Raw genomic sequence first — 25,748 nt, 5'->3', positions numbered from 1 at the left:
GCCCGTCGGAAAGTCCAGGATCCAGTTGCAGAGGGAGGTGTTTAGTCCCAGGGTCCTTAGCTTAGTGATGAGCTTTGAGGGCAATATGGTGTTGAACGCTGAGCTGTAGTCAATGAATAGCATTCTCACGTAGGTGTTCCTCTTGTCCAGGTGGGAAAGGGCAGTGTGGAGTGCAATAGAGATTGCATAATCTGTGGCTCTGTTGGGGCAGTATGCAAATTGGAGTGGGTCTAGAGTTTCTGGGATAATTGTGTTGATGTGAGCCATGACCAGCCTTTCAAAGCACTTCATGGCTACAGACGTGAGTGCTATGGGTCGGTAGTCATTTAGGCAGGTTTCTTAGTGTTCTTGGGCACAGGGACTATGGTGGTCTGCTTGAAGCATGTTGGTATTACAGACTCGGTCAGGGACATGTTGAAAATGTCAGTGAAAACACTTGCCAGTTGGTCAGCGCATGCTCGGAGTACACGTCCTGGTAATCCGTCTGGCCCTGCGGCCTTGTGAATGTTGACCTGTTTAAAAGTCTTACTCACATCGGCTACGGAGAGCGTGATCACATAGTCATCCGGAACGGCTGATGGTCTCATGCATGCTTCAGTGTTGCTTGCCTCGAAGCGAGCATAGAAGTGATTTAGCTAATCTGGTAGGCTCGTGTCACTGGGCAGCTCGCGACTGTGCTTCCCTGTGTTGTCTGTAATAGTTTTCAAGCACTGCCACATCTGACGAGCGTCGGAGCCTGTGTAGAACGATTCAATCTTAGTCCTGTATTGACTCTTTGCCTGTTTCATGGTTCGTAAGAGGCTATAGCGGGATTTCTTATAAGCGTCCGGGTTAGAGTCCCACTCCTTGAAAGCGGCAGCTCTACCCTTTAGCTCAGTGCGGATGTTGCCTGTAATCCATGGCTTCTGGTTGGGGTACGTACGGTCACTGTGGGGACGACGTCATCGATGCACTTATTGATGAAGCCAGTGACTGATGTGGTGTACTCCTCAATGCAATCGGAAGAATCCCGGAACATATTCCAGTCTGTGCTAGCAAAACTGTCCTGCAGGCTTAGCATCTGCGTCATCTGACCACTTCCTTATTAACCGAGTCACTGGTGCTTCCTGCTTTAGTTTTTGCTTACAAGCAGGAATCAGGATAGAGTTATGGTCAGATTTGCCAAATGGAGGACGAGGGAGAGCTTTATAAGCGTCTCTGTGTGTGGAGTAAAGGTGGTCTAGAGTTTTTTTCTTCTCTGGTTGCACATTTAACATGCTGGTAGAAATGATGTAGAACGGATTTAAGTTTCCCTGCATTAAAGTCCCTGGCCACTAGGAGCGCTGCCTCTGGATGAGCGTTTTCCTGTTTACTTATGGCCGTATACAGCTCATTGAGTGCAATCTTAGTGCCAGCATCGGTTTGTGGTGGTAAATAGACAGCTACGAAAAATATAGATTAAAACTATCTTGGTAAATAGTGTGTTCTACAGCTTATCATGAGATACTCTACCTCAGGCGAGCAAAACCTTGAGACTTCCTTAGTATTAGATTTTATGCACCAGCTGTTGAAAACAAATATACACAGACCGCCACCCCTTGTCTTACCGGAGTCAGCTGTTCTATCCTGCCGATGTAGCGTATATCCTGCCAGCTGTATGTTATCCATGTCGTCGTTCAGCCATGACTCGGTGAAACATAAGATATTCCAGTTTTTAATGTCCCGTTGGTAGGATAACCTTAATCTTAGGTCGTCCAAGTCATTTTCAAATGATTGAACATTGGCTAATATGATACAGTGGGGAAAAAAAGTATTTAGTCAGCCACCAATTGTGCAAGTTCTCCCACTTAAAAAGATGAGAGAGGCCTGTACTTTTCATCATATTAAAATAGTATTGGTCACCTACAAACAAGCAAGATTTCTGGCTCTCACAGACCTGTAACTTCTTCTTTAAGAGGCTCCTCTGTCCTCCACTCGTTACCTGTATTAATGGCACCTGTTTGAACTTGTTATCAGTATAAAAGACACCTGTCCACAACCTCAAACAGTCACACTCCAAACTCCACTATGGCCAAGACCAAAGAGCTGTCAAAGGACACCAGAAACAAAATTGTAGACCTGCACCAGGCTGGGAAGACTGAATCTGCAATAGGTAAGCAGCTTGGTTTGAAGAAATCAACTGTGGGAGCAATTATTAGGAAATGGAAGACATACAAGACCACTGATAATCTCCCTCGATCTGGGGCTCCACGCAAGATCTCACCCCGTGGGGTCAAAATGATCACAAGAACGGTGAGCAAAAATCCCAGAACCACACGGGGGGACCTAGTGAATGACCTGCAGAGAGCTGGGACCAAAGTAACAAAGCCTACCATCAGTAACACACTACGCCGCCAGGGACTCAAATCCTGCAGTGCCAGAAGTGTCCCCCTGCTTAAGCCAGTACATGTCCAGGCACGTCTGAAGTTTGCTAGAGTGCATTTGGATGATCCAGAAGAGGATTGGGAGAATGTCATATGGTCAGATGAAACCAAAATATAACTTTTTGGTAAAAACTCAACTCGTCGTGTTTGGAGGACAAAGAATGCTGAGTTGCATCCAAAGAACACCATACCTACTGTGAAGCATGGGGGTGGAAACATCATGCTTTGGGGCTGTTTTTTTCTGCAAAGGGACCAGGACGACTGATCCGTGTAAAGGAAAGAATGAATGGGGCCATGTATCGTGAGATTTTGAGTGAAAACCTCCTTCCATCAGCAAGGGCATTGAAGATGAAACGTGGCTGGGTCTTTCAGCATGACAATGATCCCAAACACACCGCCCGGGCAACGAAGGAGTGGCTTCGTAAGAAGCATTTCAAGGTCCTGGAGTGGCCTAGCCAGTCTCCAGATCTCAACCCCATAGAAAATCTTTGGAGGGGAGTTGAAAGTCCGTCTTGCCCAGCGACAGCCCCAAAACATCACTGCTCTAGAGGAGATCTGCATTGAGGAATGGGCCAAAATACCAGCAACAGTGTGTGAAAACCTTGTGAAGACTTACAGAAAACGTTTGACCTGTGTCATTGCCAACAAAGGGTATATAACAAAGTATTGAGAAACTTTTGTTATTGACCAAATACTTATTTTCCACCATAATTTGCAAATAAATTCATTAAAAATCCTACAATGTGATTTTCTGGATTTTTTTTTCTCATTTTGTCTGTCATAGTTGACGTGTACCTATGATGAAAATTATAGGCCTCTCTCATCTTTTTAAGTGGGAGAACTTACACAATTGGTGGCTGACTAAATACTTTTTTTCACCACTGTATATGGAAGAGGCAGTTTACTCGCTCGCCGTCGGATCCTTACAAGGGATTTGGGCCTTGTCGGGTGTCTGTAGAATATCCTTCGCGTCCGACATGTAGAAGAAAAAATCTTCGCCCAATACGAGGTGAATAATCACTGTCCTGATATCTAGAAGCTCTTTTTGGTCATAAGAGATGGTGGCAGAAACATTATGTACAGAATAAATTACAAATAATGCGAAAAAACACACATAATAGTACAATTGGATAGAGGGCTGTAAAATGGCAGACATCTTCTCCGGCGCCATTCTTCAATGGGAGAACACATATACTGTAACTCACCAACACACATACCTGCACTATGCGCTACTGAGAAGTTTCAAAGGGAAAAACATGGTAATTACTCATTTACTAGTGAGTAATACCACAGTGAGTGTGTGTGTGTGTGTGTGTATGTGTGTGTGTGTGTGTGTGTGTGTGTGTGTGTGTGTGTGTGTGTGTGTGTGTGTGTGTGTGTGTGTGTGCGTGCGTGCCTGCGTGCGTGCGTGCGTGCGGCATGCTCGCGCGTGTGTGTGTCATATTGTACTAAGCAGAGCTGTGGTCTAGTGCGCTGTGCTAGGGAAGAGTTAAACCCCACACTGGTTGCTGTGGACGTCTTGGCAGCCTCCCCATAATGACAATACCAGATCGCTATTATCAGAGGTAATATGGATGCCCAGGGCAGCCCCCTCCTCTACACCCCACTCCTCCCTTCTCTGTTGCCAATGGGAATCCAGCTCACTTTCAACAGCTATCCACTTTTAATTATTATTGGTTATTATGGTAAGTGGGATTTTACACGCTCAGCTCAAATATTCCATGGGGGTCACTCAACCAATATGGAATAGCTGTTACTCAATCCGCATGTTCTCATCCCGACCTCCACAAACACAGACGTGCACACAGAGACGTACACACACACATACAAACACACATACGCGCATGCACAAACACCCACACATACACACACATCACACATAGCCCTGGGCTAAGCTTCTCTGCGTGGCCCACCCACGCCACACACCAGGCGTTTCCCTTACACGCTCACCCTGGGAGAGAACGTGGAGCTAAACTCTCCAGCAGACCCAGGTTCACCGGCCAGAGTACACTCAACTCAACCCAACTCAACTCAACAGGCTGGAAGCCACAACAGCCATCAGGGTCTACCCTGAGAACATTTGGATGTGGGTGTTATGTAAACATGTGTGTGTCCACACGTTTACATACGGGGGGGGTTCGGTAGCTTGGTTTGGAGCTGTGTCTGGCCTGGGGGGGTTCGGTAGCTTGGTTTGGAGCTGTGTCTGGCCTTGTCAGCAGAGAGAAAGGCAGGCAGTGTGTGTGTGTGTGTGTGTGTGTGTGTGTGTGTGTGTGTGTGTGCATGCATGCAGGCAGGCCGGCGCTGGAGGGATTGAATGTCCGGAGCTCCAGGGCTCCCTTCCTGCCTCTCTCTATCGTGATATCTCCAAGACGCTTGTCAAACTCAAGGGGAAGGGAGACGGAGGGGGAAAAAACACTTTGTACTTCTGTGTGATACTTCAATCTGCCTCCTTTCTGTCCGCTCACAAAGAGAGTTGCTAATCCGGAGCTCAAAGGAGAGCTGGCTTTTCCTGTGTAATTACAGACGCAACACAACACTCTGTCTGCCAGGCAATTACAGCAGCCACACGGGAGAGATGGAGGGAGAGAGGGAGAGAGAGAAAGTAAGGGGTAAAGGGGAAAAAGAGGTTGAAACTGAATGATATTGAGTTCAGTCAAATTGCTATCAAAGGAATGTCTTGGCCACACACACACAAACGCACACTCACACGCACACACACAAACAGTCTTGCGCAGCTAACCTTGTGGTGACATACAATTCAGTCCCATTCAAAATCCTATTTTCCCTAACCCATAACCCTAAACCTAACCTTAACCCTAACAATAACCTTAACCCAAAAACCTAACCTTAACCCTAACCCTAAAACTAAACCTATCTCCTAACCCTAAACCTAATTCTAACCCTAACACTAATTCTAACCTTAACCCTAAACCCCCTAGAAATAGCATTTGACCTTGTGGGGACCAACAAAATGTCCCCAGATGGTCAAATTTGTCTTGGTTTACTATTCTTGTGGGGACTTCTGGTCCCCAGAAGTATAGTTAAACACATCCACACACACACACACATACACACACACACACACACACACACACACACACACAGAGCATATGTTTTACTATCCTTGTGGGGACTTAAAATTGATTGCCATTCAAAATCCTATTTTCCATAACCTCTAACCCTAACCCTAAACCTCACCTTAACCCTAACCCCAACCTTAACCATAACCCCAAATTTCACCGATGCTCTTTCACTGTATATGACCATTAATATCCTATTAACATTTACAGTTGTGGTCATAAGTTTTGAGAATGACACAAGTATTGGTCTTCACAAAGTTTGCTACTTCAGTGTTTTTAGATATTTTTGTCAGATGTTACTATGGAATACTGAAGTATAATTACAAGCATTCCATAAGTGTCAAAGGCTTTTATTGACAATTACATTAAGTAATGCAAAGAGTCAATATTTGCAGTGTTGACCCTTCTTTTTCAAGACCTCTGCAATCCGCCCTGGCATGCTGTCAATTAACTTCTGGGCCACATCCTGAGTGATGGCAGCCCATTCTTGCATAATCAATGCTTGGAGTTTGTCAGAATTTGTTGGTTTTTGTTTGTCCATCCGCCTCTTGAGGATTGACAGCACGTTCTCAATGGGATTAAGGTCTGGGGAGTTTCCTGGCCATGGACCCAAAATGTCGATGTTTTGTTCCCAGAGCCACTTAGTTATCACTTTTGCCTTATGGCAAGGAGCTCCATCATGCTGGAAAAGGCATTGTTCGTCACCAAACTGTTCTTGGAAGTTGCTCTCTGAGGATGTGTTAGTACCATTCTTTATTCATGGCTGTGTTCTTAGGCAAAATTGTGATTGTACCTACTCCCTTAGCTGAGAAGCAACCCCACACATGAATAAAGAATGGTACTAACACATCCCCCGAGAGCAACTTCTAAGAACAGCCGGAACGGCTGATGGTCTCATGCATGCTTCAGTGTTGCTTGCCTCGAAGCGAGCATAGAGGTGATTTAGCTCGTCTGGTAGGCTTGTGTCACTGGGCAGCTCGCGGCTTTGCTTCCCTTTGTATTCTGTAATAGTTTGCAAGCAATGCCACATCCGACGAGCGTCAGAGACGGTGTAGTACGATTCAATCTTAGTCCTGTATTGACTCTTTGCCTGTTTCATGGTTCGTCGGCGGGCATAGCGGGATTTCTTATAAGCTTCCGGGTTAGATTCCCGCTCCTTGAAAGCTGCAGCTCTACCCTTTAGCTCAGTGCGGATTTTGCCTGTAATCCATGGCTTCTGGTTGGGGTATGTACGTAGGTCACTGTGGGGACGACGTAATCAATGCACTTATTGATGAAGCCAGTGACTGATGTGGTGTACTCCTCAATGCTATCGGAAGAATCCCGGAACATATTCCAGTCTGTGCTAGTAAAACAGTCCTGTAGCTTAGCATCTGCGTCATCTGACCACTTCCTTATTAACCGAGTCACTGGTGCTTCCTGCTTTAGTTTTTGCTTACAAGCAGGAATCAGGAGGATATCGTTATGGTCAGATTTGCCAAATGGAGGGCGAGGGAGAGCTTTGTACGCGTCTCTGTGTGTGGAGTAAATGTGGTCTAGAGTTTTTTTCCCTCTGGTTCCACATTTAACATGCTGGTAGAAATTAGGTAGAACGGATTTAAGTTTCCCTGCATTAAAGTCCCAGGCCACTAGGAGCGCTGCCTCTGGATGAGCGTTTTCCTGTTTACTTTTGGCCTTATACAGCTCATTGAGTGCAATCTTAGTGCCAGCATCGGTTTGTGGTGGTAAATAGACAGCTACAAAAATATAGATGAAAACTCTCTTGGTAAATAGTGTGATCTACAGCTTATCATGAGATACACTACCTCAGGCGAGCAAAACCTAGAGACCTCCTTAGTATTAGATTTTATGCACCAGCTGTTGTTTACAAATATACACAGACCGCCAACCCTTGTCTTACCGGAGTCAGCCGTTCTATCCTGCTGATGTAGCGTATATCCCGCCAGCTATATGTTGTCCATTTCGTCGTTCAGCCACGACTTGGTGAAACATAAGATATTACAATTTTAAATGCCCCGTTGGTAGGATAACCTTAATCTTGGAAATATTTATAGAAGATAAGTAGGCGCTCGCCTTCGGATCCTTACAAGGCACCCCGACCTACGTCCACGATATCTTTGTCTCTTTCTCATGCAAATGACGGGGATTTGGGCCTTGTCGGGTGTCTGTAGGATATCCTTCGCGTCCGACTCGTTGAAGAAAAATCTTTGTCCAATACGAGGTGAGTAATCGCTGTCCTGATATCCAGAAGCTATTTTTGGTCATAAGAGACGGTAGCAGAAACATTGTGTACAGAATAAATTAAAAATAACGTGAAAAAACACACATAATAGTACAATTGGTTAGAGGGCTGTAAAACGGAAGCCATCTTACATTTACGTGATTTAGCAGACGCTCATATCCAGAGCGACTTAAAGTTAGTGAGTGCATACATTATTTTATTTTTTTCATACTGGCCCCTCGTGGGAATCGAACGACATGCTCTACCAACTGAGCTACATCTCCGCCGGCCATTCCCTCCCCTACCCCGGACCAATTGTGCGCCGCCCCATGGGTCTCCCGGTCGCGGCCGGCTACGACAGAGCCTGGATTCGAACCAGGATCTCTAGTGGCACAGCTAGCATTGCGATGCAGTGCCTTAGACCACTGCGCCACTCGGGAGGTTATGGCTACCACAGCATTCTGCAGCGATACGCCATCCCATCTGGTTTGGGCTTAGTGGGACTATCATTTGTTTTTCAACAGGACAATGACCCAACACACCTCCAGGCTGTGTAAGGGCTATTTTACCAAGAAGGAGAGTAATGGAGTGCTGCGTCAGATGACCTGGCCTCCACAATCCCCCGACCTCAACCAAATTGAGATGGTTTGGTATGAGTCGGACGGCAGAGTGAAGGAAAATTGTGCAAAGCTGTCATAAAGGTGGCTATTTGAAGAATCTCAAATATAAAATATATTTTGATTTGTTTAACACTTTTTGGGTTACTACATGATTCCATTTGTGTTATTTCAAAGTTTTGATGTCTTCACTATTATTCTACAATGTAGAAAATAGTAAAAATAAAGAAAAACCCTTGAATGAGTAGGTGGGTCCAAACTTTTGACTGGTACTGTATGTGTCATAAAAATGTAGAATTTCCTCCCTACACACAAATACAAGCATTTCTGCATCTCACGGGTAGAAATGGGCCATCTACATTTCCTGGCTGTAAGCAAAGCAAAATATTCAGAATTCATAGAGATTTCAGGACATATTACCGCCCCTGTCGAGGTGGATCCAGTTGAGAATGGGTATCAAAAGGTAGCTAGCTAACATTACTCCCTGGACTAGCCATATGTTCATAGAACGTCAGCTTGCGAAAAACTATTTATTTTTATTTTGTGTCGAGAACAACTGTAAAATGTAGTTATGGTGTGGTGCTCAGTACTTGGATGTTCATACTACAAGCAAGCACAGGCTGTTGGGGTAACATTTCATCGGTTACCTTACTAAGAAATCAAGCAGAGGTAACATAGCTAACTTAGCTAGCTAACTATATTTCTTTATCTAAACCCAAATCTAGCTAGCTTTCGTAATACGCTGGCTAGACATTCCAAAACAAATCACTGTAATTAGCCAGCTGCTATCTGGCGATGTAATTTGTAGCTTTGCAAGCTAACATTAGCTACGTTCGGTTACATTAGCTACAGACTACTGGACTGTATCTAACAGTTAGCTAGCTAACTAACTACCGCAGAGGCTAACGTGACTGGCCTATGTATTCTATTCACAGAGTCCGACTCCATCAACATCTGCAGTGGCATCTACATCAAGCTCAGCACCAGGAATCTTTACTAAATATTTCCATGACGCCATGATGAGCAAATAAATATACTGGAGCTACAGTTGAAGTCGGAAGTTTACATACACTTAGGTTGGAGTCATTAAAACTTGTTTTTCAACCACTCCACAAATTTCTTGTTAATAAACTATAGTTTTGGCAAGTCGGTTAGGACATCTACTTTGTGCATGACACAAGTAATTTTTCCAACAATTGTTTACAGACAGATTATTTCACTTATAATTCACTGTATCACAATTCCAGTGGGTCAGAAGTTTACATACACTAAATTGACTGTGCCTTTAAACAGCTTGGAAAATTCCAGAAAATGATGTCATGGCTTTAGAAGCTTCTGATAGGCTAATTGACATCATTTGAGTCAATTGGAGGTGTACCTGTGGATGTATTTCAAGGCCTACCTTCAAACTCAGTGCCTCTTTGATTGACATCATTGGAAAATCAAAAGAAATCAGCCAAGACCTCAGAAAAGAAATTGCAGAGCTCCACAAGTCTGGTTCATCCTTGGGAGCAATTTCCAAATGCCTGAAGGTACCACGTTCATCTGTACAAACAATAGTACGCAAGTATAAACACCATGGGACCACACAGCCGTCATACCGCTCAGGAAGGAGACGCGTTCTGTCTCCTAGAGATGAACGTACTTTGGTGCGAAAAGTGCAAATCAATCCCAGAACAACAGCAAAGGACCTTGTGAAGATGCTGGAGGAAACAGGTACAAAAGTATCTATATCCACAGTAAAACGAGTCCTATATCGACATAACCTGAAAGGCCGCTCAGCAAGGAAGAAGCCACTGCTCCAAAACCGCCATAAAAAATCCAGACTACGGTTTGCAACTGCACATGGGGACAAAGATCGTACTTTTTGGAGAAATGTCCTCTGGTCTGATGAAACAAAAATAGAACTGTTTGGCCATAATGACCATCGTTATGTTTGGAGGAAAAAGGGGGTTGCTTGCAAGCCGAAGAACACCATCCCAACCGGGAAGCACGGGGGTGGCAGCATCATGCTGTGGGGGTGTTTTGCTGCAGGAGGGACTGGTGCACTTCACATTATAGATGGCATCACGAGGAAGGAAAATTATGTGGATATATTGAAGCAACATCTCAAGACATCAGTCAGGAAGTTAAAGCTTGGTCGCAAATGGGTCTTCCAAATGGACAATGACCCCAAGCATAATAATAATAAGCCATTTAGCAGACGCTTTTATCCAAAGCGACTTACAGTCATGCGTGCATAAATTTTTTTGTGTATGGGTGGTCCCGGGGATCGAACCCACTACCTTGGCGTTACAAGCGCCGTGCTCTACCAGCTGAGCTACAGAGGACCATGTAATTCCAAAGTTGTAGCAAAATGGCTTGAGGACAACAAAGTCAAGGTATTGGAGTAGCCATCACAAAACCCAGACCTTAATCCTATAGAAAATGTGTGGGCAGAACTGAAAAAGTGTGTGTGAGCAAGGAGGCCTACCAACCTGACTTGGTTACATCAGCTCTGTCAGGAGGAATAGGCCAAAATTCACCCAACTTATTGTGGGAAGCTTGTGGAAGGCTACACGAAAGGTTTGACCCAAGTTAAACAATTTAAAGTCAATGTTACCAAATACTAATTGAGTGTATGTAAACTTCTGACCCACTGGGAATGTGATGAAATAAATAAAATCTGAAATAAATCATTCTCTCTACTATTATTCTGACATTTCACATTCTTAAAATAAAGAGGTGATCCTAACTGACCTAAGACAGGGAATTTTTACTAGGATTAAATGTTAGGAATTGTGGAAAACTGAGTTTAAATGTCTTTGGCTAAGGTGTATGTAAACTTCTGACTTCAACTGTAGGCATAAATATGGTCTGTGTCTTGCTGTCATAGGGGGTCTTTTTTTTTAGTAGGCTACAACTTCTACTGTAGTTTTTATGTATTATGGAGGCTTAGTTTATTGTTTATGCAAAGCTTGAAGTCTTTTTTGGGGAATTTTTGGAAAATCTGAGCTATTAGTAAGGAGTGGATGGTTTGGGTGACTGGCTGGTGTCTGTTGGAGGTGGGTTTTATTTGTGAAGGTTAGTCAGCATGATCTATTGACAGGAGGGGTATGGGGGATAAAGTACCTTGTTTGAGTGTGTATTGATGGGGACAAAGTAGTAAAATGTTGGCCAATCACTGACTAGTGTGTGTCCTACAGACTAATCCTGCTGCTGCTGATGCCCTTACGAAAAAAGACTGCAGCCAGAGTGCAGTATAACTGCAGTTTAACTGCAGTTTAGCTGCAGTTATTTTGCAATTACTGCGTCCAAAATAGCACAGTGGACTGCAGTTACTACACTTTTACTGCAGGTTCAAAAGTAAAACAATTTTTTTGTAAGGGTGATGATGACCTTGACACCAGCTTTAGTAGTACAGATCCTGTAGAACAATTGGATGAAAGCTTTCAGCCGTGAACACGTTCAAGCTCAACATCATCTGACTCGGATGAGTAAAAGACTGCACATGGCTGGCATGAGCCAAGGTCATGGAACTCATGAAGTTCTGCCAGACCAGCTGCCATTGCCCAACACAAAATGAGGTTCACGCTGCCTGGAACATTCAGCCAACACAACATCCATATTCAGTTAGACTGATGTTGTAGTATAATATAGAATGCCTAGTATGCTCACAACTGCATTGTGGTATAGATATTGCTAGCTATTACACATATGTATATAATGGAGTTGGATAAAATGTTTTATATAATATTTTTTACAAGTGTACTGACAAGTGACTAAATGATTCCAGCTGCATCAAAAACTTTACAGTGAAATGTTTGCTTACGAACATTTCCCAACAATGCAGTTTAAAGAATAATAATAAAAAATTAAATAGTAACTAACACAAGGGGAATAAAATAAAATACACAAGAATGGAGCTATATACAGGGAGTACCAGTACCAGATCAATGTGCAGAGGTACGAGGTATTTGAGGTAGATACAGTATGTACATGAAGGCAGGGTAAAGTGACTAGGCATCTGGATAGATAATAATAAGAGTAAAATAAAGAACAGAGTAGCAGCAGCAAAACATGAGTGTAAAAGTGTGTGTGTGAGTGTGATTTTGTGTATGTACAGTGAGGGAAAAAAGTATTTGATCCCCTGGTGATTTTGTACGTTTGCCCACTGACAAAGACATGATCAGTCTATAATTTTAATGGTAGGTTTAGTTGAACAGTGAGAGATAGAATAACAACAACAAAAATACAGAAAAATGCATGTCAAAATGAAGGTGCGTCGTGCTCACCTCCATGGGCTCAGTCTCGCTGGAGGTTCCCGGGAGAGACCCAAACCCCCGGGATGGGCGACGAAGGGCACGCAGGAGATTATCCAGGCGGATGGCCATGGCGATGAGCTGGTCCAACAGGGCCTGGTCGTTCCAGCCAGTGGATGCAGCCACCATCCGGAAATCCAGAGCATACTCCGACGCTGTCCTGGACCCCTGGCGTAGATGGAGGAGACGCTCACCTCCCTCTCGGCCCTCTGTTGGATGGTCGAAGATGGCACGGAAGAGTTGGGTGAAGCGCTCAAAGGACTGCACTTCTGGACCGTCCCTCTCCCAGATGGAGAGCGCCCACTCCAGTGCCCAGCCTGTCAGCACCGAGATCACCAAGGCCACCTTGTCCCTCTCGGAGGCCGTCCCGGCATGACAGGCAAGGTGGAGGTCACACTGCAGGAGAAACCCCCTACAGTGAGCTGGGGTGCCATCAAACCGCTCCGGGAGGGGCAGGTGGACATTGCTGATCGTACCGGGTGATGTAGATGGTGGTGGGGTGGCTGGAACAACTGCGGGGAGCTGGGAAGGTGGTGGTGTAGCCTGCAGTTGGCGTACAGCCCGGAGCACCTCGTCCATGGCAGTCCCGAGGCGCTCCAGGCACGAGTCGTGGTGGAGGAGCTTCGCTCCTACAGCGGAGAGGTCGGGATGTCCTGCTGCTCCTGTTTTCTTGGGTCGGTCATTCTGTCACATGTGTAGAGAGGAGTAGGCAGGAGGCAGTCGCAGGCTTAGAACTACTGAATGTATTTAAGCGCCATAGATCAAAGCGGGACGAAACCCAAACGCTGTTGTGCTCAAAATATATCTTCATAAACAAAAGGCACAGGGCGAACCCAAAATGCAAAATATAAAGTACTCAGGAAATATACAATGACCGACAAAGACAAATGGCAGTGGGGAGAACAAGTATTTGATACACTGCAGATTTTGCAGGTTTTCCTACTTACAAAGCATGTAGAGGTCTGTAATTTTTATCATAGGTACACTTCAACCGTGAGAGACGGAATCTAAAACAAAAATCCAGAAAATCACATTGTATGATTTTTAAGTAATTAATTTGCATTTTATTGCATGACATAAGTATTTGATACATCAGAAAAGCAGAACTTAATATTTGGTACAGAAACCTTTGTTTGCAATTACAGACATCATACGTTTCCTGTAGGTCTTGACCAGGTTTGCACACACTGCAGCAGGGATTTTGGCCCACTCCTCCATACAGACCTTCTCCAGATCCTTCAGGTTTCGGGGCTGTCGCTGGGCAATACGGACATTCAGCTCCCTCCAAAGATTTTCTATTGGGTTCAGGTCTGGAGACTGGCTAGGCCACTCCAGGACCTTGAGATGCTTCTTACGGAGCCACTCCTTAGTTGCCCTGGCTGTGTGTTTTGGGTCGTTGTCATGCTGGAAGGAGGTTGTTGGCCAAGATCTCGCGATACATGGCCCCATCCATCCTCCCCTCAATACGGTGCAGTCGTCCTGTCCCCTTTGCAGAAAAGCATCCCCAAAGAATGATGTTTCCACCTCCATGCTTCACGGTTGGGATGGTGTTCTTGGGGTTGTACTCATCCTTCTTCTTCCTCCAAACATGGCGAGTGGAGTTTAGACCAATCAGACCACATGACCTTCTCCCATTCCTCCTCTGGATCATCCAGATGGTCATTGGCAAACTTCAGACGGGCCTGGACATGCGCTGGCTTGAGCAGGGGGACCTTGCGTGCGCTGCAGGATTTTAATCCATGACGGCGTAGTGTGTTACTAATGGTTTTCTTTGAGACTGTGGTCCCAGCTCTCTTCAGGTCATTAACCAGGTCCTGCCGTGTAGTTCTGGGCTGATCCCTCACCATCCTCATGTTCATTGATGCCCCACGAGGTGAGATCTTGCATGGAGCCCCAGACCGAGGGTGATTGACCGTCATCTTGAACTTCTTCCATTTTCTAATAATTGCGCCAACAGTTGTTGCCTTCTCACCAAGCTGCTTGCCTATTGTCCTGTAGCCCATCCCAGCCTTGTGCAGGTCTACTATTTTATCCCTGATGTCCTTACACAGCTCTCTGGTCTTGGCCATTGTGGAGAGGTTGGAGTCTGTTTGATTGAGTGTGTGGACAGGTGTCTTTTATACAGGTAACAAGTTCAAATAGGTGCAGTTAATACAGGTAATGAGTGGAGAACAGGAGGGCTTCTTAAAGAAGAACTAACAGGTCGGTGAGAGCCGGAATTCTTACTGGTTGGTAGGTGATCAAATACTTATGTCATGCAATAAAATGCAAATTAATTACTTAAAAATCATACAATTTGATTTTCTGGATTTTTGTTTTAGATTCCGTATCTCACAGTTGAAGTGTACCTATGATAAAAATTACAGACCTCTACATGTTTGTAAGTAGGAAAACCTGCAAAATCGGCAGTGTATCAAATACTTGTTCTCCCCACTGTATATACAGTGATAGAGTGGGGATTGGAACCAGGTGTGTGTAATAATGACGAGACAAGTCCGGGGTTGTTGAGTGAAGGGCGTTTGCCAGCAGTAGGTTCCGCAGCAGCTAGAAGGCTGGCGACGCCGAACGCCTGAGCTGGACAGGAGGGGGAGCCAAAGCGAAGGCTGGTGTGACAGCGTGCACGAACGCGCGCACGCACACACAAACACACAAATGCACACACACACACGCACACACACAAAGGCTCATCAGACAAGTAGCCTTAGATTTTCTCTGTGATAATCGGGGCCTGTGCATTGCTCCGTGCTGATGTCACCGTTCAGAGTGCCTCGCTCTGATTTCATATTATTGTGTGCTGCCAGCTGCGGCTGAATCACCAAATCTCTTTACTCCCTCAGGACGAGGAGCCCTTTCACCCCAACCCCCTCGCTCTCATCTGCTGGATACTCTCAGGCTTTCACTGTGTGTTTGTTCATGAATGCCAAGGAGGGAAAGCACTTCTGAGGTATTGTGGACGACTAAAAGTGTGTGGTGTGTGCAGTATGGGTGTGTGCAGTATGGGTGTGTATAAGAGAGAAAAATAATGCATGTGTCCATGCATGTGTGTGTACGCGTGTGTTAGAAAGATTGAATGTGTACGTGCATATGTATGCGTGTGTTAGAGCAGACAAGTGTGCATGTGTGTATACGTTTGTGTATGTGTGTGTCAGCGGGGAGGAAGCTGAGAAGCAAATAAGACATGAATCTGTGTTTCAGAAGTGCATGTGAAATCTTCAGCATTCCCCCTAGGTTACAGACCCTGAGAGAGAGAGAGAGAGAGAGAGGCCACACCTGGACACAGTAAGACGCATGTGAAGAATCACAACAAAGAGGAAACGACAACCCAATTAGACTCTGCTGTTCACTGCTCGTCCTGCCGCCACAGCTGGTCTTTGTCTAAAGCCCAACAGCACTATGATCCCTGAGCTGTATGTTAGTGTTTCTCAGTTGAATCCCATAGCACTGCACCTATCAACCATTGGTAATCTTGTGCCATTGTTTATAATGTTTATGACTGCCTATGACAGATGTTATAATGTCTTATGTAGCTGTTATAAATCCTTTATGAATGCATACATAAGGGGAGTTGCAGTGTTACCCAACCATAACAGGTTAGAAGTTCTTAGCTAGCTTTTGCAATGATCAAAATGCTATCTAATACTTTCTTAGCATAATGATTATTTCTAATGGTTTAAACGGTTAGTCACTCTGTTGTCCTCCATTTGACAAGAATTCCTATGAGTAATTATGATGCCATCTTGATGCTTAGGAATGATTGGGGTGGGCAGGGAGGGACTGCTGGAAGAAACTCGATACTGTTCAGTGATTTTCGCACTGCTGTGAACTGTGATATCATCAGTTAGTGGAGCATTTATCTCTCCAAGCACAACTCTGTCTCAATCACAGGAAGTGCCCGTTTAGCTTCAAAACATGTTATTCTCAACAGCCTATATTCTCCATAAAGGACCAGAATGCTGCTATGGATGGTATCCTATAGACGTGCCTAAGAATTGGTTTGCAAATCTCTGTCTATGAGTGAGAAGGTTGTTGCGTACTGCAGTTGGAGATATATTGTTGCATATTGCATATAAATAGTTTCATGTAAATAGTTAATTTCATAACCCATATTGTAACGTATTAGTTTCAAGTTTTAATGTCAAATGCACAAGTGCAGTGAAATGCCTTTCTTGCAATCTCAAAACCCAACAATGCAATAATCAATAACAACGTATTACTAGAAAAAAAGAAATAAGAATAAGAAATTTGAAATACACAATAAAGTAAGTAAGTAAGCATACCATATGCAGGAAATATTTAAAAAGTCAGTTCCAATACCATATTTACATGTGCAGGGATACTGGAGTGATGGAGGTAGATATGTATAGGGGTAAGGGGACTAGGCAACAGTTTATAAGATAAACAGAGTAGAAGCAGCTTGCATGTGAGTGGGTGTGTGGGTGTGTACAGTCAGTATAAATGTATGTGCATATTATGTGTGAGTGAGAAAATGATGGAGTGAGTGTTTGTGTGTGTGTGTGTGTCGGAGTGACAGTGTGTGTGAGTGTGTAGGGCCCTGTGAGTGTGCACAGAGACAGTGCAAATATTGAAATAAAAGGTAAATAAAGATACAAGGTGAACTCGGTGAAAGAAGCTGTTCAAGAGCCTGTTGGTGTCAGACTTGATGCACCGGTACCTCTTGCCATGCGGCAGCAGAGAAAATAGTCTATAGCTTGGGTGGTTGGGGTCTTTGACGATTTTCCGGGCCTTCTTTTCACACTGCCTGATATGGATGGCAGGGAGCTCAGTCCCAGTGATGTACTGGGTTGTCCGCACCACCCTCTGTAGCACCATGCAATCGAGGGCGGTGCTATTGCCATACCAAGCAGTGATGCAGCCAATCAATATGCTCTCAATGGTACAGCTGTAGAACCTTTTCAGGATTTGAGGGCCCATGCCAAACTTTTTCAACCTCCTGAGGGGGAAGAGGCACTATCGTGCCTTCTTCACGACTGTGCATGTGTGTCTGGACTATTTTAAGTCTTTAGTGATTTGGACACCGAGGAACTTGAAGCTGTCTACCTGCTCCACTGCCACCCCGTCGATGTGGATGGGGGCGTGCTCACCCCTTCGTTTCCTGTAGTCCATGATCAGCTCCTTGGTCTTGCTGATGTTGAGGGAGAGGTTGTTTCTCCGGCACCACACTGCCAGGTCACTGACCTCCTCCCTGTAGGCTGACTCATTGTTGCCGGTGATCAGGCCTACCACCGTCTTGTCGTCAGCGAACTTGATAATGGTGTTGGATTCGTGCGTGGCCACACATTCGTGGGTGAACAGGGAGTACAGGAGGGGACTAAGCACACACCCCTGTGGGGCCCCTGTGTTAAGGGTCATGTGGTGGAGGTGATGTTGCCTACCCTTACCACCTGGGGTCGGCCCGTCAGGAAGTCCAGGATCCAGTTGCAGAGGGAGGTGTTCAGGCCCAGAGTCCTAAGCTTGGTGACGAGCTTGGAGGGGATAATGGTGTTGAAAGCTGAGCTGTAGTCAATGAACAGTATTCTTACATAGGTATTCCTCTTATCTAGGTGGGTGAGGGCAGTGTGGAGAGCAATTGAGATTGTGTCATCTATGGATCTGTTGGGGCGGTATGCAAATTGGAGTGGGTCTAGGGTGTCTGAGATGGTGGAGTGAATGTGTGCCATAACCAGCCTCTCAAAGCACTTCATGATTACAGAAGTGAGTGCTACAGGGCAGTAATCACTGTGGCATGAAGCCTTAGAGTTCTTAGGAACAGGGATGACTCTGGTCATCTTAAAACATGTGGGGATTACAGACTAGGACAAGGAGAGGTTGAAAATTACTGTGAATATATATGCCTCCCAGCTGTTCTGCGCATGCACTGAGAACGCGCCCTGGAATACCGTCGGGGCCCGCGGCCTTGCGGGTGTTGACCTGATTAAAGACCTTTCCCACGTTGTCCTCGGAGAGCGAGATCACCCATTCCTCTGGGTCGGTGATGGCCCTCACACCCGCCACGATGTTGTTGTTTTGAAAGCGTGCATAAAATGCATTGAGAACGATGTGTTGTACATTGCAGTCGTATCCAACGTGATCATTTGAGAATAGAACTGACCCCCCATTGGTTCAGGCTCAGATGATGCCAGAGTCTCGTTGGGTCCAGCAGAGATGTTGAGACATGTTTTATGAGGGGCCAGATGTCTTTAGAGTGGAGCCAGGCACTAGGTTGGCCTAGAGGGTGTGTGCGTGTGTCTTCCTTAGTTACCACACAGAAAGCCCAGCTCTGCCTGGGACCACACTGTCTTTATTTATCTCAGCGGTTACTTAGATGTCTGCCATGTCATATTTCTCCCTGGGCTGCCTGCCTGTCTCCCTCTCACTCTCAAGGTGAGAAGCATCATACCAGAACAAACTGACTCAAACCTCCCACATCTTTTTAATAGTGTTCATACTCCTTCCATCTCTCTTTCCTTTCCAGCACCCTATCTGTGCACACGCTCCCTCTTTTTTTCCTCCTCACCCGCAGACTCCTTTTCGTTCCCTTCTCAGTCAATCTCTGGCAGTTACTCTTCTGGACAGTTATTACATTCTGACAAATACTGTAAATGTATATTCATGGAGTACTAACAACGTGCCATTCTAGCTTATCTCCATAGCTTTTCACAGTACGAAATAGAGAGAAATGCATTCAGTGCTTTTGTTGGAGATGAAAATGACAGCACACTCATGCAGCATAAGAAAATCATACTGTTATTGTTTTTCTCAATGGGAGTGGCAAATAAATAAATCTGTTTTGGAAACTTCTCTCTCAACATCTCTCTCAAGGTTTGATAACATTTACGTAATATCACGCTTCGATTAACACAGATTAACAGCAAAAAGAAAAGGCAAATTGCGTTATTCCCTTGTAATTTAAATAATTTATTTACCACTAGAGTACCACAACAATAATGTGTTACAATACATCATAGTGGGTCAACAACAACAAAAACATGATCATCATAAACAACAACAACGAAAAATAAAAGCTCTATCATGACAATATTGGTGCCTCGCTCCTCTTCCTAGTTTTCCAGGAAGTCCACTGCCGCGGGTGCCCAAAGTGGGGTGGGGTTAGGGGCGGGGTACTGTCACCTACACTTCCTGATCTAAGTCACATCATCAACACTCCTCATTTAATAAGGGGGAAGTAACGACTAATAAAAAAGGTTAAAAAAAGGTAGAATCAAAATAGCGTCAGTGCAATTCTTTGTATCCAACAATTTTTATTCCTACAAATGACAAAAACCTATGACTGAATAATGGCTTTACACTTTGAGGGAGGCGGACGAGACAAAGCTTTTCGGATGCGAATGAGCAGACACAACGCTGGTGTCCATAGATACTGCACACCTGTAAATATGACCTTTTGACCTAAAGTAACCTCAGACCTAATGGAACAGTCTCATAGGTCTATGGAGAATCTCTGAACCAGGTCACATCTACTGTCCATTCTCACCAATTGTATCCCTTCTCTCTAATAATCACTACAACACCACTACAGCTCCCTAACTACTATACCTCCCCATTCCCATACAACTGTATCATATAGACAACGACCACTCTACCTTTAATTCTACTCAGAACAATCCAACATATCCACAGAAATCTCTGTTAAATGTGTGTTCATGATGACATCACTTCCCTTGTGTAGCTTGTAGCTGATGGAATCACATATTTTCCTGTACCTTTTATTTTAATAATAATTAATATGCCATTTAGCAGACGCTTTTATCCAAAGCGACTTACAGTCATGTGTGCATACATTATTGTGTATGGGTGGTCCCGGGGATCGAACCCACTATCACTGTTGAGCTTCCGAAAGAATTCAAGATTCAGTAGACAAGGTAAACAGAACTCAACACTACTTTGGGACACTTTTGTAGTTTCGTTTTTTTGTTATCGAAATGTCAGGACTGTTCGTTCCAACAGTCTGAATATGTTGCCTGCTGCAAGGTGTGGGATGTGTGTGTGTTTTTATGAGTATGCCTGTGTGAGGATGAGTCTCTGTTGAAAAGGTAGACATACTAGGTGCGCCTATTTTCTTTCTTTCTCGCTCTCTCTCTCTTAAAGTCTCCTAGCCTCTTTCTGCCTTACGTGGCTGTTACAGCACATATAAACAGCATATGGGACGTGATTACAACGTTACTATGTTATAACATATTAGTAAACTGACATTGGGAAGTGGATTCATCCACCACGAGAGAGTGTTGAAAACGAGTTGGGTGCTAACCATAAAACACTGGATTTTAAATAGGCAATACAATTATCAGAAATCTAAACAAAATAGAAAATTACAATCGTTTCAAAAGGATGAAAAAACGAGACAAACAAAAACAAGGAGATGGCTTTGAATGTTGAAAACGGGGGGGTCGTCTTTGTTTCTCAGACGTATTATTTCACATATAGACACTTATACTTTTTTCCAGTGTTTGTCATACTCTTGCGTCACAAGTGTGTGAGGTGAGGCATGTTGACAGGGCCTTTCTAAACACAAAAACACAGGCACGCCTGTACAAAAGCCACAGCTGTGTGTGTGTGTGTGTGTTCGCCCGTGTGTGTGTGTGTGTGTGTGTGTGCATGGTTGTTTCGGGAGACATGTTTTCTGTACCTAGACCTGCTCAGCACCTTTTCAACTTGCTTGTAGGAGATCAAATATGTCTGTACAATAGTGCAGGTGAGTGATAGTGTGACTGACTGTGTGAATGTACAGTATGTGTTTGTCGAAGAATGTGTGTATGTGTGTGTGTGTGTACGTGTGGGTGGGTAGGTGCATACACACGTGCATATGTGTATGCACGTGTGTGTGACTGAATGTGTGTGTATGCAAGTGGGTATGTGTGTGACTGAATATGCACGTGTGTATGAATGTGTGTGACTGAATGTGTGTTGCCTTGTAACAGTCCCTAGCTGCACTTGCAGGACTTGACGATCATGTTGGAGAGCTGCTCTATCTTGGGGGTCTTGCCGATGTAGTAGAGGATGGTGAGAGGCTCCAGATCCTGAGACACACAGCAGGGCGATGCTGACGCCTCCGGGTTGATGGTGTTGTACAGGCCTAGCACCTGTAGTGAAGAATCACACACAGAGGTAAAGTATGAGGCTTGATGTTGACAAAGGAAATGGTCTTTGACCAGTGCTGCTTGAAACGATAAAATAAAATAAAAATGATCTCTTTATCGCAACGAAACACAGAGCCAATGAAACCAGGGCTAGAGGTGACCCTGAATGAAACAGTACAGGGCCAATACTTTTCTTATTTCAGACCTTATTCTACAGAGGAATGAGACGATCTACAGAAGAACTCTACTGCACAATGCTGCCACAATGACCGCTACTCCACACTGCTACTCTCACCACTGCTCTACACCACCACTCAGACCTCTGCTGGCTCTAAACCAATCCCTTTGGATTATTTAACCTTTGACCCTTGAATTCTCACCTTGGAATGCTGTGTGTCAGCACTCCATAGATAGGGACAGGCCCCGGCGCAGAAGTTAGCGTTGTAGCCCTTGGGCTCGTGGATCCACCTCCAGCCCAGATCCTTCTTGAAGTCGATGTAGAGCGACCGCAAGCAGCAGTTATCCTGGACATTTCTGTGTGTAGGAAGCCAGAGAGCGTTAGGAGTGAGGGATGGATACGGTTCTGTGGGAGCCACACGTGTGTGTGTTTGTATGTGTGTGTGTGGGTGTGTTTGTAAGAGAGAGTGAATACATGCTTAGCTGTGAGCGGAGAGAGTTCTGCAATAAGAACAATTGCCAAGTGTGTATGTGTGTCACTGAGAGGGTGAGCTGCTGACAGAGAAGGTAACGATTTACTAGGTATGTACAGTATCTATTAGGTGTGTGTGTGTGTGCATGCGCACATGCTTGTGTGTGTGTTGAGTTCCCGCCAGCAGAGGGGTGTCGGGAACATGTGAGGATCAGTGGAGTCAGTAGGGGTCAGTACCTGGAGCAGAAGGCAGCGTCCAGGGCTCGTTTGGAGCGGTGGCTCTTGTGCTGGGACTCCAGGCGGTAGGAGGGCAGCAGCATCATGAGCAGGTGGGGAGCCTGGGCGCTGTGGCGCCGCTTCCTATACACCTTCAGGTCTCCGCTGTGGTGGAAGCTGTCATCTATACCTGTCAATCATACACATACATATCATCAATATCCATCATGTACATACAATGTCAAATCAAGTTAGGGGGAAATCAAGTGTGACATTTTAAAGTGGAAATTACGTATTTTTGAAGCTTTTTAAAACCTTGAATACACTAAAATGTGCATTTACTGCTGCACAGGACAATTCTCTGCGACAACAGAGTGATCAAATTAAGATAGAACATCTGTGTAGGACCCATATGGCTCTGGTCAAAAGTAGAGCACAATATAGTAACTAGTGTGCCATTTGGGACACAACCAATATCATCTGTACCAGTGAATCACACAAACTGCATATCTGCTACTTACTGCACTTCTTATTTACACTTGCCAAACACATTGTTGCATAACTATTAATGTCAGTTAGCTACATATGAATAAAAGTAAAATACAATGTACTGCCTTTACCTCTCAATTTACAGATGTTCTACCTTAATTTGACCACTCTGTTGTCGCAGAGAATTTTCCTGCGCAGCAGGAAATGAAAACTGTATTGTTCAAGGTTTAAAAAGCCTTCTAAAGTTTGTAATTTTCACTTAAAAATGTCACTTGATTTGCCCGAACAAAAAATGTATCAACCCCTTCAAAAATGTCCATAATAATTCAAATGTCCTGTTGCTGCAGGATTATTTTCCTGCTGTGAGAAACTGGTCAAATTAAAATAGCATCTGTTTACCTGTAGAGTAACACACATATCCTGTCCAATACATACCTGCAAAGCGGGTTTCCAGCTCCTCACTCTTATTGGGGATGATGTAGTTGTTTGAGGGCACAAATGTGCAGCACGGACAGTGCAAGCTGATCTTGAATCCACTGTTTCTGTCTGGGGGGAAAAATAGACAGGATTGTTCATCCACAACAGGCCAATGAGATTTCAGCATCACGTATGATCAGTGATTCTGCTGTAGTATAGGAGGTCCTACCTCTGTGAAGCAACCATTCACTGACTGCCTCTGTCACGTCAAAAGACAGCCACTCCCCCTCCGTGCGCGTGCGCACCACCTTGCTGTCGATGTAGCGCTGCGTCGGGGACGCCAAGTCCTTGTGACTCAAAATCTGTGAAAACACATCAAGCGCACGTGTGAGTCCACATGCACAACACAAGTCCTATGTACGAGAACAACCTGGAGGGAAACTCTGGTAAGTGTCCCAGAAGTCGCTCCTGGTTCAGTTACTTGGGTCTGGTAGTGGTCCCCCCTGTCCCCCCAGTCTCCCAGACTGCTCTCTCCCTGATTGATTGAGCAGGTCTAGGAGGAGCCAAGCTGGGCCGGAAACAGATGCCGGACAGAGCGTTGTTATTCTGCTGTCCTTCATAACCATGTATTTATGTTGGCCATGCTCTCCTTAATGTGAAAAACACTGCTCCTCTACTCCACCACTGTCTGCTACACCACTGAGATCTACTGCTACTACAAGGAAGCCTAACGAGAGAAGCGAGAGAGGGAGGGAGAAGAGGTAGGGGAAAGGTGAGAGAGAGAGAGAGGCAGAGAGAGAGAGAGAGAGAGAGAGGCAGAGAGAGAGAGAGGCAGAGAGAGAGAGAGAGAGAGAGAGAGAGAGAGAGAGAGAGAGAGAGAGAGAGAGAGAGAGAGAGAAAGGAAAGAGAGGTTGAGACCAGTCAAAACCTCTGAAAAGTAAGCCTACAGAGACTGGGGCCAATTGCTTATAAACTCTTGAGATGAGAGACAGAGCTGGGGGCCGATCTACCTGGATGGCTACTTACTTCAACTTATCTAGGCCCTAGCTATCTTTCCTCTAGGCCCTGGCTAGTCTTCACTAGGCCCTGGCGAGTGAACCATCTCAGAGCCCGATCACTCCTCAACAGTCATGGCAAAGAGAAAACCTTCCCAGTAGATAATGTATAGTATCACTGTATCTCTGAAGAATACATCATTATGATAGGCTCAATTCCACTCTGTATCTGCATAAGGTTTTGGGTGTCCAGTTCATGTACAGCACGACTTGAATGTATTACTGAAGGTTATCAGTTGATCTCCTTGGAGAAACTCTCCCTGGTTGCACCGGCTCTATCCATCCTCCCTCACACGCTTTCAATCGCCTGTGTTTGCGTGAGAAAATCCTCCATGTTGAGCTGTGTTTAGGCCACCTGTCATTCCCCTGGCTGGACATAAACACTACCACGCCCTGGGAATGGGCTGGTGCCGAAGGCCCTACACTGTGTGGAGGCAGTAGACGCTGGGCTGGCTGGGCTGGAGCGCAGCCCCCGGACACTCAGCACCGGGTCTAAATCACCGCTCTGCATTCCACACTCCTCTCTCCACTCACAAATAACGCTGGACTGATCCATGAGCCACCCGGCTCCCGACACTACTGACTCACACATTACTAACAGGCCCATGCTGAGCTTCATAATGTGTGTGTGTGTGTGTGTGTGTGTGTGTGTGTGTGTGTGTGTGTGTGTGTGCACGCATGTACGCTCAAGTATGGCATATAGTAATTTAGTGGTAAGCATTTAGTAATCTATTTCACACTGGTCTGAAGTGGTAAAATTTAGGGGATTAAAACAAAAAGTGGTATCTTTGTGGAACACCACCATAGTATTATTCATGCTGTGTCAGGTGTGCCAATAGAGACACAGTATGTATATAGTATGGAGTGGTTGAGTAAAGACTAAAGGAAAATACACACCATAATGTACATCAGCCGTGCATAGTAAATCACCTGCTGGGTGTCGATGAACGGTGGCGATTGCACATGTAGAATCGTCGGGAAATTAACAGAAAATGACAGCAGTTGTTCTGTGGTCAGATGTGATACGATGCGAACTCACTGCTTTTGACCATTCGCTGGCATGGTCTGTTTTGACCTTAAGTGGAAATTACACTAGATCCAGCTCAGAGTGGTTAATCAACTAGGTTTTCATCCAACTGGCTACAGATTTTCATGCGAATATTCTACAATCCACATAAAAACAATATGCACATTTTCCCACCAGAG

General features: G+C 45.0%; 1 protein-coding gene across 1 annotated transcript in view; it reads right to left on the bottom strand.

Moving 5' to 3' along the window:
- Positions 1–19,523: 19,523 nt before the first annotated feature.
- Positions 19,524–25,748, bottom strand: part of LOC121585906 (transforming growth factor beta-2 proprotein) — a 36,364-nt gene continuing 30,139 nt past the window's right edge. Inside the window, exons 3-7 of the mRNA XM_041902221.2 lie at positions 23,717–23,849; positions 23,506–23,616; positions 22,603–22,771; positions 22,097–22,250; positions 19,524–21,719 (exon numbers count right to left, since the gene is read on the bottom strand). Coding sequence (XP_041758155.1) covers positions 21,561–21,719; positions 22,097–22,250; positions 22,603–22,771; positions 23,506–23,616; positions 23,717–23,849 — 726 coding nt within the window. The 3' untranslated portion in view covers positions 19,524–21,560. The remainder of the gene's footprint in view (positions 21,720–22,096; positions 22,251–22,602; positions 22,772–23,505; positions 23,617–23,716; positions 23,850–25,748) is intronic.

Source organism: Coregonus clupeaformis, unplaced genomic scaffold, assembly GCF_020615455.1.
Source record: "Coregonus clupeaformis isolate EN_2021a unplaced genomic scaffold, ASM2061545v1 scaf0596, whole genome shotgun sequence".
NCBI classification, from domain to species: Eukaryota; Metazoa; Chordata; class Actinopteri; order Salmoniformes; family Salmonidae; genus Coregonus; species Coregonus clupeaformis.
Note: the sequence above shows the minus strand (reverse complement) of the source record. Positions and strands in the feature narration are given on the sequence as shown.